General features: G+C 40.5%; 1 protein-coding gene across 1 annotated transcript; it reads left to right on the top strand.

Annotated features, from left to right (window-relative positions):
- Positions 1–15,904: 15,904 nt before the first annotated feature.
- LOC133365920 (olfactory receptor 5V1-like) lies at positions 15,905–16,837 on the top strand. Its single transcript, XM_061588371.1, has one exon. The coding sequence runs from the start codon at positions 15,905–15,907 to the stop codon at positions 16,835–16,837; it is 933 nt and encodes a 310-aa protein (XP_061444355.1).
- Positions 16,838–17,527: the final 690 nt, after the last annotated feature.

Raw genomic sequence — 17,527 nt, 5'->3', positions numbered from 1 at the left:
ACCCCCCTCCCTTAAAACTGTTTTGGGGTCAATTTGCAGTCCCCAAAATGATACTGAAGAGGCTGCCTGAACTTACTACATATGAATAAGGTGGCAAATTGGAGGCAGCTCTTTCAGTCCACCCTTGTTGAGAGTCATCTTTCATGAACTTATATAGGACTTGATATGGTATGACATGATTTTTCAAGACACCTTTTGGTTATCTTCTCTTATTTTTTCTGTCCAGTATGCTGATATTTCTACTTTTAAAGGGTCAATTAAAGTAATATTTTCATTTCACATGTAAGACAAGACTGATATACTCAAAAACCTTTTTAAAAGTTGCTAGAGATGTTTAATATTCATACACTTCATAGATATTTACCTTTTTCACAGAACCACAACAGATACGTTAACTGGATCTCAAATTCAGTATGTTCATTTTTTACCTGAATTGGTCTTCCTTAAAAAGATTTGCAAGGTAATAGATCAATTAATGGAAAGCATACACATATATTGCTGTTTCCAGGGAGGTTATATTTTTCTTGTAAGGTCTTAATTGATGGAGTTATTATCCACACAAACTTTCTACTAAATAAGAACTGGGATGTTACTAAATAAGAACTAAGTACAAATCTCATTTTCAGAAGGATAAGGCTGCAATTCATCATACATTGAACTTAATAGATCTTACTACTGAAGAAATAGAAGTGTTCTTGGTATTTGTATACCACTGATCCAGTCAAATTTTCTGAGTAACTTACATAAAGAATAGCTCCCCCTGTCCATGAAATCCGGTGCATTGATCATTTCTCAGGATTCTTTGCATCATTTCTGCCACATCATAGATTAACTATACATCTATTGTCAAATAAATACCCAGATTGGATCCTATGCAGGTTTACATGATAGTAAGCCACTTTTAACAAAATGGTACTTACTTCTCAGTAAAGATACACTTACAGGACAGTTACTGAGCTATCCTGCGCATGTTTTATCAGAAGGTAATACCACTTTGTACAATAGGACTTGCACTCAGCAAAGTGAGCATTCGATTGCAGCCCTGAATTATATCGCACTGAGTTTGGTAGAATATATTCCAAGATTTGTGTTGGTCTTCTGGATAAAATTATTAAGTGTTAACTGGCTGTAATCAGTATTTCATATGCTGTTTTACTTCCATAAACTCTAAACAGTGTTTATAAAGGTATAAAATATATTAAATAATATAAACTTCAATCAAATTCAAGCTGTGAATGATGTCTTGTTATTTCCCCTCTTTGTTGAAGGCACCTCCCTGGTAAAGAGGTCTTTGTTTAAGAGTTTGCCAAGAGCTTTTTGGATCTCCTTGTTTCTCAGGCTGTAAATGACTGGGTTGGCTATTGGGGACACAATGGAAAATAACAGAGCTGGCAGGATGTCCTTAAAGAAGGAAGATTCTGAATTTTTCTTAAAATATGTAAACATTGCAGTACAGAGAAATAAAGAAAAAACCAAAAGGTGAGGTAAACATGTGGAAAAAGCTTTGTACTTGCCATATGAAGAAGGGATTTTTAAGACTGTGGAAAAGATGTGAGCATAAGATAAAATGATAGAAGAAAAGAAAATTAAACCAAATACAATACCACATGCAAGTGTTGCCATTTCATTGCCAAATGTGTCAGCACATGCAAGCTTAAGCACTTGAGGGATTTCACAAAAGAACTGATTGACATTGTTTGGCCCACAAAATGGTAAAAGAATTATGTTCAGAGTGTGCAGGGCTGCATACATAATGCTACCCACCCAACAACTAGCTACCATACTGGAACACCTCATCTTGCTCATGATTACTTGATAATGGAGTGGGTAGCATATGGCGACGTAGCGGTCGTATGCCATGACAGTGAGCAGAGCCACTTCTGTAGATCCAAAAGTGAGTCCCCAAAAGATCTGGGCCATGCATCCAGAGAAGGAAATAGATCTGATGTGGGTTAAGGTGACGTCCATGGATTTAGGGATGGTGATAGAGATGAAGCTGATATCAATAATGGATAAGTTGGCCAGAAAGAAGTACATAGGAGTGTGAAGATGGTCATCCAAGGCTACAGCAAGGAGGAGGAGAAGGTTTCCTATCAGGGCCATCAGATAAATCAGGAGAAACAGCACAAAATGCAATATCTGCAGTTCAAATACATCAGAGAATCCCAGGAGGAGGAACTCAGTCACTGTGGTCATGTTGGACACTTCCTGTTTCAGAGGTTCTCTGCAGGGAGAAGCGGGAGAGAAGTGTTGGTGAGTCAGTGCATTAAAAGGAAAGATTGCAGTCTAGGACACTTTCAGAATTTCAAATTTATATCCATACTATAATAAAATAATAATAAAATTTTATTTGTTAGTCGCCCATCTGTCCGACTTAACAGACACTCTGGGCGACTTACACAATATAAAATACAATATAAAACATATGCATACAACAATCATAATATTAACATCAGTACATCTAAACCATCCTTCAATAATACAGCATAATAGCAACCCACCCCAGAGATCCCATAGGCCTGCCTGAATAGCCAGGTCTTTAAGGCTTGGTGAAAAGCCATCAGGGAGGAGGCATGTTGAAGGTCAAAAGGAAGCAAGTTCCAGAGAGTGGGGGCCACGATCGAAAAAGCCCTCTCTCTGGTCCGCACCAGCCTAGCTGTTTTTACCGGTGGGACCGAGAGAAGGTCTTGTGAGGCTGATCTTGTTTGGCGGCATATTTGGTGATACTGGAGGCGTTCCTTCAGATATGCTGGATTTTGCCATGGATTTTGAAGTCTGAACTATTCTAGTCATGTTTCTGAAGTGGAAGTTTAGGGTATGGTTGCACCTTTGTATGTTATGCTGGATGGGACTGTCAGGAAAGGGGAGATATAAATTTGTCAAAGAATAAATGAATGTATTAGCAAATCTTAACTGTGTGGGGATGGGAGGGTGTATGTGTTTAGTGTAGATTGTTTTTAAAAAGACAAAAGTTTTTATTTTGCTACATGAAACACACATACACACTATTGAAAAAAATAAAAATAAAATGTCCTCCTTCACCCAGCCAACCTCCTAAATCATCCATGCTTTTCCTGGAAGCTATATCAAACTTTACATACTTCAGCTATGGAACTAATTTTAGATTCATGATTTCAGTAGTGGCAAGGATGACCTGTGTGGATGAAACACACCAGAACTCCACAGCTAAAATGTTGGTGGCACTGAAGCCCCCATCAGTACTACACATATGAAGGGGGTCCACACATGGAGAAAGGAGCAACCCTGAATCACTGACCTGCCCTAGACTCACCCCAAATGCATCTCATTCAGATTGATGTATTGTAATCGTATAGATCACTCCCCCTCCTCACTATTAAGGAAAATAATGTACCCATCCTACTTTCCCTATACTGAAGAAATATGTTAGTTTTAAAACACTAAGGATGGATGGTCCAACAATTATATCCCCACAGATTAATTAAAGGAGCTTATCTTCTTTTCCATTACTGTTATTAAACTTCATGCCTATGTTGACAGATAAAATCAATTAAATTTCCTGTTTAATGCAAAAATATCTTAAGTATCCCAAAATTATTCATACACAATCTAAGGATGAAACTTTGCCTATTGTCCCCATCATTTTTTAAATAATCTAGAACCATATGTTCTTCTCACAGAGAGAGAGGTAGAGAGAGTTATTTAGGCAATTTTACAGATGATAAAGAAAAGTAATAATCTTACTCTATAGATCAGAACAGATTGGAATGTACTTCGTGAAACATACCTGTTCATAGGTTAAGCCTGGAGATCTTCTCTATTAATTCAGGGTATGTGTCAAGAACCAAGAAGTCAAACACATATTATAAGATCAAAACACTCTCAATAAACTCCTGCCATTGGAGATTATGCTGGAAAAATAAACTGAGAGAACAGTCATATAATTTGTTCAGCAAAAGATCAGAGGACAAAATCCAGGCAATTCCCCAACAGTTTACCTGGAGTTATAATTGGATGCATTATTTGTTCAAAGAAATCACCACCATGTCACAGTTTGCTGATATATCCATTCATCCTCTCACAGGAATATAGACTTTAAAATTATTATTATAATTGTGTTTCCCTTTTGTATATTGATGTGCTCAAATGATGCACAGAGGGAGCTATTTTTATTTGATGGTGTCCTTGTTTACTCACATTCAAAGAAAGACAGTGATGAAGTATTCTGTGTAGCTCTGCCTTTACAGTGGCTTGATTTGCAGCTATTAGTAGACTACGACAATTATCTACATGTTGTAAAAAGGTTCATCTGCTAGTTTCTGTACATCAAACTCATTATTAACAGTATAGTTACAGAGCCCAATTGGCAGGTTGGCAAGACTAGCACTAATCTATAAAGACACTCTAACCTGTGGATACATCAAGGGCAGAACTCATCAAATACAAGATTGGTTGTGCTATATGTGACTCCAAGTTTTGAACCAGAAAACGATGGTTTGGATTTGGAGTCAAGCTTAATTTGAGACTTTATGCTCAACCTTTAGAGCCCTGTTTAGATGCAGAAGAAAACAGTGGTGTGTGAATCACCTTCTGTGATTAGCAATTATTAAGATCATTCTGAATTGTCCAGGTCGAGAAGAAATGTCTGAAGATACTATTCCAGTATCTATATACCTATTGTCCACATCTTATGAGATTTGTTGGAGCCAATGAGAAGAAGTATTAAGACCAGAACAAGCAACATTCTGATCAATGAGATTTTGGTCCAGGCCCTTCTGTAGAACAAAGAAGATGTCACATGGAACAGTGGGAGCCAGTGCTGTTGGCAGGGCTTACAAAATCTCTGCTTGGAAAAAGCTCCAGTGTGGGCCATGATTCAGTTATGAAAATGTAGAAAATGTAATTTCAGAATATAAATGTTTCTTTCATGACTCATGAGATGTATGGGATAGACCTGTGGTATGTGTGTGGAAGGGGGCTGTGTTACAACTTTGCACTAGGCCCCCCAAAACTATTCATTGTGCCCTGCCTGTCTGCCATATTTCAAGCTTCAGCTCCTAACTGCTCTAGCTCTAGCTATGGGATCTTGAACCCTAGAATACACCTTCGCTGGGGAGAGACAAACAGTCTTATTACTTGACTGCTTCTGTTCCTTTAGGTGGTGATTCAGGAAGTGAATATATCTTCTAGTTCTGTTACCTGCTAACATCTACTCATCAAGTTGTTTCAAAAATAGCATGATAGAAGATGGTAAAAATAGTGGCAACCTGAGAGACTGACTAATGTTCCTAGGGGTTGGGAATTGGATCCAGCCAGCAGGCCAGATCATTATCTCCCCCACCCACCATAGGCCAACCTTGACAGGTGAGTGGGGATTCATACCATGAATTGTAACTGATATGAAATCTAAAGGCAAAAATAATCATTTTCAGATATGGTATGCTTCCTTCATGGTATCACTACCAACAACTAAATGCAATAATCAGAGATCATTCTGGAGCTATTTTAGTTTAAATTAGCTGGCCCAGTAGCAAATCTGCAAGGTAGATGTTAGCAGTTTAGCTACTCAGGAAAGGGGTTTATTTGTGGGGGTTCCCTAGGTCTGGATTGTTCTCCCCAAGGTTGCTCATCTGGCACCAAGATTCATTTCTTTTAAGGCACTGAGCAAAGACATTTTCTTTTTCTAAGATATTTAAGGATCTGTAATTGCAGAGTATTTTATCTACTACTGCTTCCCCGTTTCTAACTTTCTATTGTTTTTACTGCTGTCTTGCTTGTTTGGTTTATTAGTTGGATTATGTTCACCCCATTTTTCACAGTGGAAAGGAGCTCCATGGTTGTAGTGCTTTGGAAGGAGGTCCGTGGAGAATAGCGATGGGATCTGCTGGTTCAAAAACATTATGTTGACCTAACAGGCTGGTATCAATTGAAGCTCATTCTTTGTCCGCTAGCCACTGCTTATAGCAATGCACTTCCCCCCCTCACAGAATTATTCCTATTAATAGAAATATTTTATAGGCAATATCAATATATTGAACAGAAATATCAATAAATGAAAAGAGATATTGATAACATCATTGTTCTTAATGTCAGTATCTTACAGGAGGATTTATTGGTTTATTTTTTAAGTTTATATCCCACCCTTTCTTCCAACAGGGGCCCAGAGTGGCAAACAAAAACACTAAAAGCACTTTAAAACATCCTAACAACAAAATACTTTAAAACATATTAAAACAAAGCATATTTTTAAAAGAATATTAAGACACAAACTGGGATAAAGTTTCTATTTAAAAGGTGCCAAAAAGTTAACGAGATGGCTCCGTCTAATATTTAAGGGGAGGGAATTCCAAATTGTCGGTGCCGCAACACTAAAGGTCTGCTTCAAATCTTCTGCAGACCTTCTGACAAGATGGTATCTGCAAGATACTCTCACCTGTAGAGTGTAGTGATCAACTGGGTATATAAGGGCTAAAACGATCATTTAGGTATCCTGGTGTCAACTTGCACAGGGCTTTGTACACCAAAACTAGAACCTTGAACTTGGCCCGGGAGCTAATGGGCAGCCAGTGAAATTCTTTCAGTAGTGGGGTAACATGTTGGTGATACCCTTTCCCAGTGAGCAGAGACGCTGCCACATTTTGCATCACCAATGGCAGCCCCACATACAGCACAGTACAGAAATCCAGCCTGGAGGTTACCAGTGCATGGACAACAGTAGTCTGGCTATCCCTGTCCAGAAACAGCCACAACTGTTTTACCAGCTGAAGCTGATAACAGGCACTCCTAGCCTTGAGGTCATCTGGGCCTCTAGTGACAAAGATGGATTCAGGAGCATCCCCAGACTATAAGCCAGCTCTTTAAGAGGGAGCACCAATTATATGAACAACAGCTCCATCTTGCTAGGATTCAGACTCAGTTTATTGGCCCACATCCAGCCCACCACTGAGTCCAGGCAGAAGTTCAGGGCTTACACTGCCTATCCTGATTCAAATGTTACAGAGAAATAGAGCTTGGAATCATCAGCATACTGCTGACAACTCATCCCAAATCTCCTGATGACTGCTCCCAGGGGCTTCATATAGATGCTAAACAGCATGGAGGATAAAATGGTACCCTTGTGGAGGCTGAAAGACAATCATCCAATGCTATTATTTGAAAATGATCCTGAAGACAGGACTGGAACTACTGTAAAACAATGCCACCAATACCCATCTCACCAAGTCAGCTCAGGAGGATACCATGGTGAATGGAATCAAACCCCACTGAGAGATCAAGTAAGAATAACAGGGTCACACTACCTCTGTCCTCCTGATAAAACTTATCCATCAGGGTGACCAAGGCAAGAAACAAATTATTGGCTTCACACAATTCAATAAGTCTTTCTCCTGCTTCATTTCTATCTCCTAAGCCCCATTTTCCCACAATTCCTAGTTCTTCTTTGTTCCCTACTTTTGCATTCCAGTCCCCCATGATTATCAGCACATCTTGTTTTAGTGTGCAATCAATTTCTTCCTGTACTTCTGCATAAAATCTCTCTAATTCGTCTTCTGTGTTTGCCGTTAGATCATAGACTTGGATGCTGGTTATGTTAATAGGTTTCCCGTTTAATCTCATTGATATAACTCACTCAGACCTTGCATTGTAGCTTCTAATTGCTTTTGCTATATCACTTCTCACTATTAAAGCAACTCCGTTTCTTCTTAATTTCTCGTTTCCTGCATAAAATATTTTGTAGTTGCCATTCCCGTCCATTTTCATTCACTCACACCAAGTATTGTAATGTTGATAAGTTCCATTTCTTGCTTGACAATTTCCAACTTTCCCTGATTCATGCTTCTCACATTCCATGCTCCTATTGGGTGTGTCGTAAAACTCAGGACTCTCTTTTCATATCTGTGCACATTAGCCTCTGGGCTTCCTTTCGGCTTTGACCCAGCTGTGTCATTAGTCACAGTGCTACTCATACTTGTCTGTTGTTCTTCCCCAGTAGCTTGGTGAGTGCCTTCTGACCTGGGGGTCTTATCTTCCAGCACTATCTCGTGTTGCATTTTGGATACTCTGTTCATAGCGTTTTTATGATAAGAGGTATTCTTTATGGCAAGAGGTATGTTTATGGTAAGAGGTATTCATATATGGTAAGAGGTTTACAGTTTAGGTACAACTTTCTTGTTCTTTTTCTGCAGCTCCAATACACTATGCTAAATCTGCAGAGGAATTTCATACTGAGACAAATGCCTTTGAAAAGATTAATAGTATCACTTACACATTCCATCAGTATACATTTTTGATTAGGTGTCAAGGATGTCTGCATTGATACTAATTACTGTTCTTGGAACATTGTTTTTCCAGAAAGAAGAGAATGCAAACAATTAATGGTGTAATCATTTGAGACAGTGTACTTTGCCAGAAACTGATATACCTGATTAGAGTGACCAGCAGTCCTCCAAAATAAGGGAGAAAATTACTGACACTGACCAGATAAAAAGTCATTCAGTAACGTTGTTTGTTAAAGAGACTTGGAAAATGGAGTCTTAAGGACTTTTATAAAAGCATGCTGGTAATGGTAGGAACAAAACAAATAATATTTCTTCTTTCCATGTTTGCTCAGATAAAACAATTTTAAGCTTTTACACTCACACTGTTGCACTGAAACACACCTAAGTGCAGCATCATAATTCCCAATTTAATCATTTATCTTCATAATTAGTAACATCTACTGAGTCCTTAGAAGGCTAAAGGGTTAATTTGCAATTAAAGTCACCATGGGCTGCCTGGCTACATTGTAGCAGAAATTAATGGGGGAATAAGTCTCATGTGGTCTCTGAAAATATATATCTGTATTGTTTGTTTGTTTGTTTGTTTGTTTGTTTGTTTGTTTATTGTGGTCAAAGACCCATCACACACAGGAATAAAATACAAAATACCAGGGTAGCATAAAATAGGATACAATAAAATACAAATACTGTGTATCTAAATAGGATCAACGTGCTAAAGTCATGTAGTAGGTCATTCAGGACAAAGATTTTGACCGTTTAAGTTGGGCAGCATGAACAAATTTAGCAACAGACATAGTAAAAGTCCTGTTTGAGCCTGTCAAAAGATAGAGTAACGAACGATCAGAAACCTCATTAGGAAGCTTTTTTATGATAGGAGATAAATATTTAAAACGTTCAGAGGTATATAATGGACAGACAAAAAAAAACATGTAAGAGCGTTTCGGTACCACCCACCTTACAGGGGCAGAGGCGTTGGTCATAAGCTATACCCCGATATCTCCCTTCCAATAATGCTGAGGTTAAGCAATTAAATCTGGCCTTGGTGAATGCAAGTCAATATTTGGGAACAGTAAGAAAATCCAAGTATGAGGCACAATTCAGAGGGTCAAAACTCAGGTTGAAGTGAATGGGAGAGCATACTTTGGATGCTGTAGTGGTTGAACTTTGGAGATCTATATCCCTAAGTCGGGCTCGAATGGTAGATTTAACCATTGCTAGAGCTTGGGAGGATAAGTATTCTATGGAAAAGCCTAACCTGGGAAGTTTAGCATGAAATGTTTTCATCCACGTGGAAAGATAAGGATATTTCCAAAGAGATGCTAGATAGCCAGGAGGGCATTCATAGGATAATTTGATCCAGTAATTGAACGCAAGAGACCATGCTTGACATTCAATTGAGGCTAGGCCGGATTCTAACCTGAGAGCTGCATTTGGGATGCACCTTGGGACACCAAAAATTTGTCATAAAAAAATAGAGAGTACTGATTCTACAGAGGAGTTATAAGCACGGATCCACAGTGGGGCACCGTATAAAAGTTGGGGAATAATCTTGGTTCTAAAAACCTGGATAGCAGCGGGAATATACTGCCCCCCTTTGGTGTAAAAATATCGAAGAATACCCTTTGCTGTGTTCTGGGCAGTCAAGACAGCCGCACGAATATGGGGAGCCCAGGAAAGAGAAGAATGAAATGTAATTCCTAGGTATTTATAATACGTAACCTGGGCAATTTGTTGGGCATTAATTGTCCACTCAGAAACAGAGGTGCGCTTTGAGAAAACTAGAATTTTGGTTTTAGAAAAATTTATAGTTAACTGATTATCAGAGCAGTAGGACATAAAAGCTCGAAAAAGGCGTTTAAGGCCAACTTTGGAGATTGATAGGAGGGCAGCGTCATCTGCATATAGCAGAATGGGACATCTGTGTTCACTAAATTTGGGGGGATGGAAGTCTGGGGAATGACACCTTATTTTCAAATCATTCAAGAAAAGGTTAAATAAAAGGGGAGCCAGGATACAACCCTGCCTAACCCCTTTTGTTGTGGAGATCGAATTTGTTAGGCCACCATCACGCCCACAACGAACACGGAGAGAAGTATGCAGATGCAGGCTGAAAATTAGGAAAAGAAGCCTTTTATCAATTGCTGTTTTTGCAAGCTTAGCCCATAATTTGCCCCTTGGGATGGAATCGAACGCAGATTTTAAGTCAATAAAGGCGACGTATAGGCCATTTCCCATTCGGTTCCTATATTTTTCTGCCAGATGGTTTAAAAGTACACAATGATCCAGCACAGATCTACCCCTCCTAAATCCTGCCTGTTCCCAACCCAGAATGTCATCCTCCTCTAGCCAAGTGTTCAATTTCCCCTTCAGATAGCTAGCATAAAGTTTTCCTACTACCGAGAGAAGGCTGATTGGCCTATAATTTGTGGGATCATCTCTTGGACCTTTTTTATATATAGGAATGACTATGGCTTCAAGCCACGCCTCAGGGAAATGGCCGGTATTATTTATCAGAGTGAATAGGTTAGCTAGTATGGGAGCCCACCAGTCTTGGTGACATTTCAAGAGCTCCGGGGGTATACTGTCACAACGGGGCCTTAGCAGATTTTAAGCCACCAATCAAATCAATTATTTCACTCTGGGAAACAGATGGCCAAACAGGGAGATTTTCAAAATTAAAAGAAAAGGGATACTTTGAGGGAGTATATTGGGTATCCTCATACATATCTGTGAAGTATTGCTCCCATATGTGGGAGGGAATATTGCATGGAGTGGGATTAGTGGACCTCAAGGTTCCAGAAACAAGAGACCAGAATGTTTTCGAATTTTTGGTCCTGGATGCATAAATTAAGGCCTTACAGCCATCATGTACTGCTTGCCTCTTTTTAATGGCTATTAATGCCTTATATTTTCTTTTAATGGTGAAGTACTCGGAAGGAAGGGTACTAGCATTTTGTTGGCGATATTGTAGATAGGTCTGTCTTAATTGTCTCTTAACAGCTATACAGTCTTTATCAAACCATCTAGGAGGACCTAATCTTAAATTTGTTCTAGAAGAGGAGGAATTGGGGACTAAGAACGAATTTAGAGTCACAGTCAGGGTATCGTAGACATTTAGGGCCATTTGGAGGTTGGAAGCCTTCACTAATTGTTCTTGAATGGCCAAAGCAGAAGGGGAGGAGATAAAGGCTGCAACCATAGAAGCTACACGTGGAGACCAAATGGATCTCTTATATATGAAATATGCTGAATTGGCTGCCGGATTGTACTCCATATCTAAGCGGCTCTTCTCTTTTAATTGAATTGAAAGGGTTAGAGGGAGATGATCACTATCTTGTCTCTTGCCCACAAGGAAATTAATTGTTGAATTTAATAGCTGATGGGAAATTAGTGCATAATCGATTACACTACTTCCTCTACCAGAGATGTAAGTGTATTCGGCGCAAGTATCCAGTGGATTAAAGCCATTAAGGATAATAAGATTACGGCTTCCAGCTAGGCGGGTTAGACAGATTCCTGGATAATTAACCCTAAGGTCCTTAGAGGCCCTATCATGGGCAGGGACATAGTGTTCATTATCCTCACCCCCCCCACAGTTTCGATGCAAAAAGTGTAGCATTATTAGGTCCAATCCTGGTGTTAAAATCTCCCATGATGATTAATAGGGCTTTGGGAAACCAGGACTCAAGTTCTGTTATATAGCTGTCTAGATCGTCCCATAATTGATCGGTGTATTCCCTTGACGAACATGGAGGCATATAAACATTAATTAAGAGAAGAGATAATGTATGAAATGTCAACAGGACAGCCATAGCAGCATTATTGCATGGATGGAGGCTTCTGAAATGAGCAGTCAATGTAGTAGAGAGTAGTATTGCCATACCTCCTTTTGCTCTACCTTTCCGTTTGCCCAGGGATGGAACTGCTGGTAAATCAATAGAGGAAAAGCCATCCAGGAATAAGTTATGGGTAGACCAGGTCTCCTGGAGGAAAATTATATCGTATTCATTCAGGTAAGTGCTCAGTTCTAGATTGTTTTGCTTGGCATTCCAGCCTGCTATGTTCCACGATAGGAGATGTAGTGCAGGCTTTGACAACAAGGCATTCCGACGTATGCAGAAGGATGTTGCGGAAGAGGCTGTTATAGATCCATGTGTAGAGTTTATTAAAGAAGGAGAATGTCAATGTAACTCGCTGATCCGATTTAAGGAGCCTGTAACATCCGCAAAGATTGCACCAGCTATCTTAGTGGGAACTGCATATGTATTCACCGGTTGTATTGTCTTTACTGGAGAAAGGTCAGATTCAGATGGGGAAGTAAAAGAATATTTTTCCGACGGAGTCGCATCAGGTTTCATAGCAGCTAGTTGTTGTATTAGCTGGTATAGCTTATTGATAATCATTGATCGCTCAGTATCAGGTAAATATAGTTCCGTAAGTTGGAGCTCCTCAGGCTCCAATTCCTGCATTAAAGCTGACAGGGCTTGTGTCCCACTAGGGAGAACAGAGGATCGAGTTGACATTGCAGGACTGAGCTGTAGAGGATTCCGTTGGGGGACATGAGTTAGAGTCCTCCCTAGCTCAGAAGTAGTCGATCTGGGGGATTGTGAAGTGTAGAACACCAACGGTGAAAGAGGGGCAGTATTAATGTAATAACGTTGTATTACTAAGTCCCTTTTCTTAAGATTCTCCCTTACATGATAGATCTGACTGGCGATAGACAAAGAGTGAAAGGTGACAATCAGATGCCAGTAGTCAGGATTGATGGATATGTTAGCCATAGACTTGATATAGTTCGTGCGATGTAGTGCAGAGAGAGATTGGCCAAAACAGTTATCCAAAAATGGAATACTAGGGAGGGGCGGCTGACGTCCAGGGGCCCTCCGATGATATAAAACTACAAATTTTTCGGATTGTAGTACAGGGTTCCAGGGGAGAAATTGGGTTTTAACAAAGGATGGCCTTGTATCTGGTGGAGTCAATGATAAAAGGCTTTCTTCCAAAGCCCTATTTATTTCTGGAAGTTTGGCTCTCTTGATTTAGAGACATACCCTTGTTTTGTAAGGGACTGTTATTAGGTTTTATAGGGCATTGCTCCCTCAGGGTGTCACTCAACGTCTGGGTATCCAGCAGCTTAAACAGAGGCTTAAAATTCATTTTCCTATCAGGACTAGGTTTAGAGTTCTTAATATTCTTTGATTTCTTTGATTTCTTTGTTTGCTTCTGCCTCCCAATGCCTGAGGAGTTTTTCTTCGAAGGCTTATTCTTATGCTTGCCAGCTCCTCCTAAGGTCAACTTCTGTTGAACACAAGTAGGTGGAGAAGTTATCAAGGTTCCATGATCAAAAGTACTCTTAAGAAGTTGGACAGATCACCACCTGACAAGGTTTAGACTTTGTGCCCCTGGTAACCTTCGCAGGGGTGAAGGGCCGATTAAGATGGTCCGCCCCTGGAGACTCATGGATCCAGAAGGCTTCCTGAATGCTCTGGGGGATATTCCCAGCATTAAATACAGTTGTGCCAGATGTCCCCGAAGCTTCCTCTTGTCATTTGTCTATGGATACTTTTCAGCTTGTAAAGCCTGAGGATGTGGACAGGATTCTGGGAGAATCAAGGGCCACTACTTGTTTCCTTGACCCTTGCCCATCCTGGTTAATCAAATCTGCCAGAGGGGGAGTGGCTGAGCGGTTGGCATATTTAATTAACAGCCCCCTAAGGTTCTATGCCAACATTGTTGAAGGAGGCTGTGATAAGACCTTTGTTAAAAAAGCCTTCATTAGACCCTGCGGATCCTAACAACTTCTGCCCAGTCTCTAATCTTTCCTTTCTGGGCAAGGTGATTGAGAGGGTAGTGGCTGCTCAGGTCCATGTTTTCCTGGATGAATCGGACTATCTAGACCCTTTTCAACCAGGCTTCAGGCCTGGCCATGGGACAGAGACTGCCTTGGTCACCCTGCTTGATGACCTACACCAGGCATCAGACAGGGGGAGTGTATCCCTGTTGGTGCTGCTGGACCTCTCGGCAGCCTTCGATACGATCGACTATGGTATCCTTCTGGACCGTCTAGCTGGGATGGGATTGGGAGGCACTGTTTTACAGTGGCACTGGTCTTACCTGACAGACAGGACCCAGAAAGTGGTGCTGGGAGACTACTGCTCGACCCCCTGGCCGTTGGCCAGTGGGGTACCGCAAGGTTCCATTCTGTCTCCCATGCTCTTTAACATTTATATGAAACCACTGGGTGAGGTCTTCAGGAGATTTGGAGTACAATGTCATCAATATGCTGATGACACTCAGCTCTGTCTCTCCCTACCACCTGATTGCAGGGAGGGAGTGCTCATCCTAAACCGGTGCATGGAGGCTGTGAAGGGCTGGATGTGGGCTAACAAACTGAAACTTAATCCAGACAAGAAGGAAGTACTGCTGGTCAAGGGAAAAACTGCATCAGGGATGGGGTTGTAACCTGTTCTGGATGGGGTTGTACTCCCCTTGAAGAAGCAGGTCCACATTTTGGGAGTCCTCCTGGATCCTGCCCTGCTGCTTGAATATCAGGTGGCTGCGGTAGCCAGGAGTGCTTTTGGTCAACTCAAACTGGTCTACCAGCTGCGTCCGTTCCTGGAGGCAGTTGACTTGGCCACAGTGACACATGCATTGGTGACATCGAGGCTTGAATACTGTAACACACTCTATGTGGGGCTGCCTTTGAAAACGGTTTGGAAATTGCAGTTGGTTCAAAATACAGCAGCCAGAATGTTAACTGGAGCATGGCGCAGGGAGCATATCACCCCTGTGCTTTATCGACTCCACTGGCTCCCAATTTGTTTCCGGGCACAATTCAAAGTGCTGGTTCTGACCTTTAAAGCCCTGAACGGCCTTGGACCAATGCACCTGAGGGACCACTTACACCCATATGTACCTGCCCGGGATTTATGATCATCTGCCTCTGGTCTCCTCTGCGTGCCTGGAGTGAAAGATGCTAGATTGACGGGCATGCGGGAGAGAGCTTTTTCAGCTGTGGCCCCCAAGCTTTGGAATACTCTACCCCAAGAAATTTGCTCTGCTCCCTCCCTGTTGGTTTTCCGGAGACTTCTGAAAATGATCATGTTCCGGAGAGCCTTTGGGAGGGACTGAAGGTAGAGCCTGACACTGATTTTATGCCTTCTACGTTAAATTTTACCTTTGTAGTCCCTTTAGTACCAATCCCTATATATATGTGTGTGTGTGTGTGTAGTATTTTATGTATTTTAATTTATTTTAATGTTTTTGTGATTTTACTGTTTACAATTTTATTATGTACATGTTTGATTTTATTTTTGTAAGCCACCCTGAATGCCCTATTATAGGGTAGAAAGGCGGGATAGAAATATTTTAAATAAATAAATAAACAATGTTCTTTCTGGTTTTGCATATGGGTTTAATGAATTCTTATTGCTTTAACTTAGTGTTTTCTTTTTATTTATTTTTGTTTGCACACTGCCACAGTCTTTTTGAATGGTGGATTGTTTATAAACTCTTTAAATAAGTAAATTGGGAGTGTGCATTTGCAGAATTTCCAGTCAACCAGTACATGTGGCTTTTTCTTATGGCAGCCTGTCCCTTATCAGTTTTTCTTCATTCCCCAGACAGAGCAGCAGAAAAGACATAAAACAATGGTCAATGTAACAACTCTGACTGAATTCCTCATCGTGGGCTTCTCCAGTCTCCAGGAGCTGCAGTTGCGGCTCTTCTCAATCTTTCTTCTCACATATATTTGCACTCTGGTGGGGAACATCTCCATCATTACCATTGCCTGCCTGGACCCTCAGCTTCACACACCCATGTACTTCTTCCTAGGGAACCTCTCTTTTCTCGATATCTGCTATACCAGCACCAATGTGCCTCAGATGTTGGTCCACCTCCTGTCAGAGAAGAAGAGCATCCCATATGCTGGCTGTGTGACTCAGCTCTATTTCTTTTTGTCATTTGTGGGCACTGAATGCATCCTTCTGGCTGCCATGGCCTATGACCACTTTGTAGCTATATGCCATCCTCTGCACTATACAGCCATCATGAGGAAAACACTTTGTCTCCAATTGTCTGGAGCTTGCTGGGCAAGTGGTTTTCTCAACTCTGCTGTGCACACCTATTTTACTTTCCAGCTGCCTTTCTGTGGAGCCAATCAACTCAATTATTTCTTTTGTGATATCCCTCCCCTTCTGAAGCTTTCCTGTGGAGACACCTCCCTCAATGAGATAATTCTGCTTGTTGTTGGGGTCTTCATAGGACGGACCCCATTCATTTGCATTGTCCTCTCCTATGTCTACATTATCTCCACTATTCTGAAGATACGCTCTAGTGAAGGGAGACTCAAAGCGTTCTCCACCTGCGCCTCACACCTGACCATTGTCCTCTTGTATTATGGGAGCTCCATCTTCACCTATGTTCGACCGATATCATCCTACTCATTGGACAAAGACAGACTCATTTCTGTCCTTTACAGCATTGTCACCCCCATGCTGAACCCTTTGATTTATACCTTGAGAAACAAAGACATTAAGGGTGCTCTGAAAAAAATATTTCTGGAAAAAAAGTATTCAAAATGAAAGAGCAGTTATGTTTCATCTTATTTTATTTTATTTATTTGAACATTCAGAATTCACCCTGTCTATCACTAGGGATCTACTGTATGTGAGCAAAAACTGTATGTGAGCAAAGACAGTGATTATGAGTGATCACAGTAACATTTCATTAACATTTTATTAAATAAAGAACCATTTCTGGTTCTGCCTCTCTCTCTCTCTCTCTCTCTCTCTCTCTCTCTCTCTCTCTGTGTGTGTGTGTGTGTGTGTGTGTGACACAGAGAGAGACAGAGAGAGAGAGAGTTATATTTTGGTGCAAACGCCTGAGTTTTAACTCTAATATTGTTTTATTTTTGAAACTCAAATACCATATCTCATAAAAGATGAAGTAGTACAGCTAATTTATTTACTTATGCCTTTACACAGCTCAGGACAAAGTGCATGGTTTTCTCTCCATCCCCCCCCCTCAGCCTACACAAACACACCTAACAAGTTAGTATGACTAATATCCAAAGACTGCATTGTCAATGAATATTCCAGAATTTCTTTCTTTTCTTAGACATTGGAGATGTTTTTTTTAAAAAAATGAAAACTAGATTTTTTTTTTCTTTTCATTATGTGAAAAATATATATTTTAAAATCACATTTCTCACTTTGTAGGCTGATTTATTTTAACAATGCTTTTCCACTTACAATTCAAGCGCTGTTGCTATA

The sequence above is a fragment of the Rhineura floridana genome, chromosome 11, assembly GCF_030035675.1.
Source record: "Rhineura floridana isolate rRhiFlo1 chromosome 11, rRhiFlo1.hap2, whole genome shotgun sequence".
In the NCBI taxonomy this organism is placed as follows: Eukaryota; Metazoa; Chordata; class Lepidosauria; order Squamata; family Rhineuridae; genus Rhineura; species Rhineura floridana.
The sequence above is the reverse complement of the archived record's forward strand: the minus strand, read 5'-3'. Positions and strand labels throughout refer to the sequence as shown.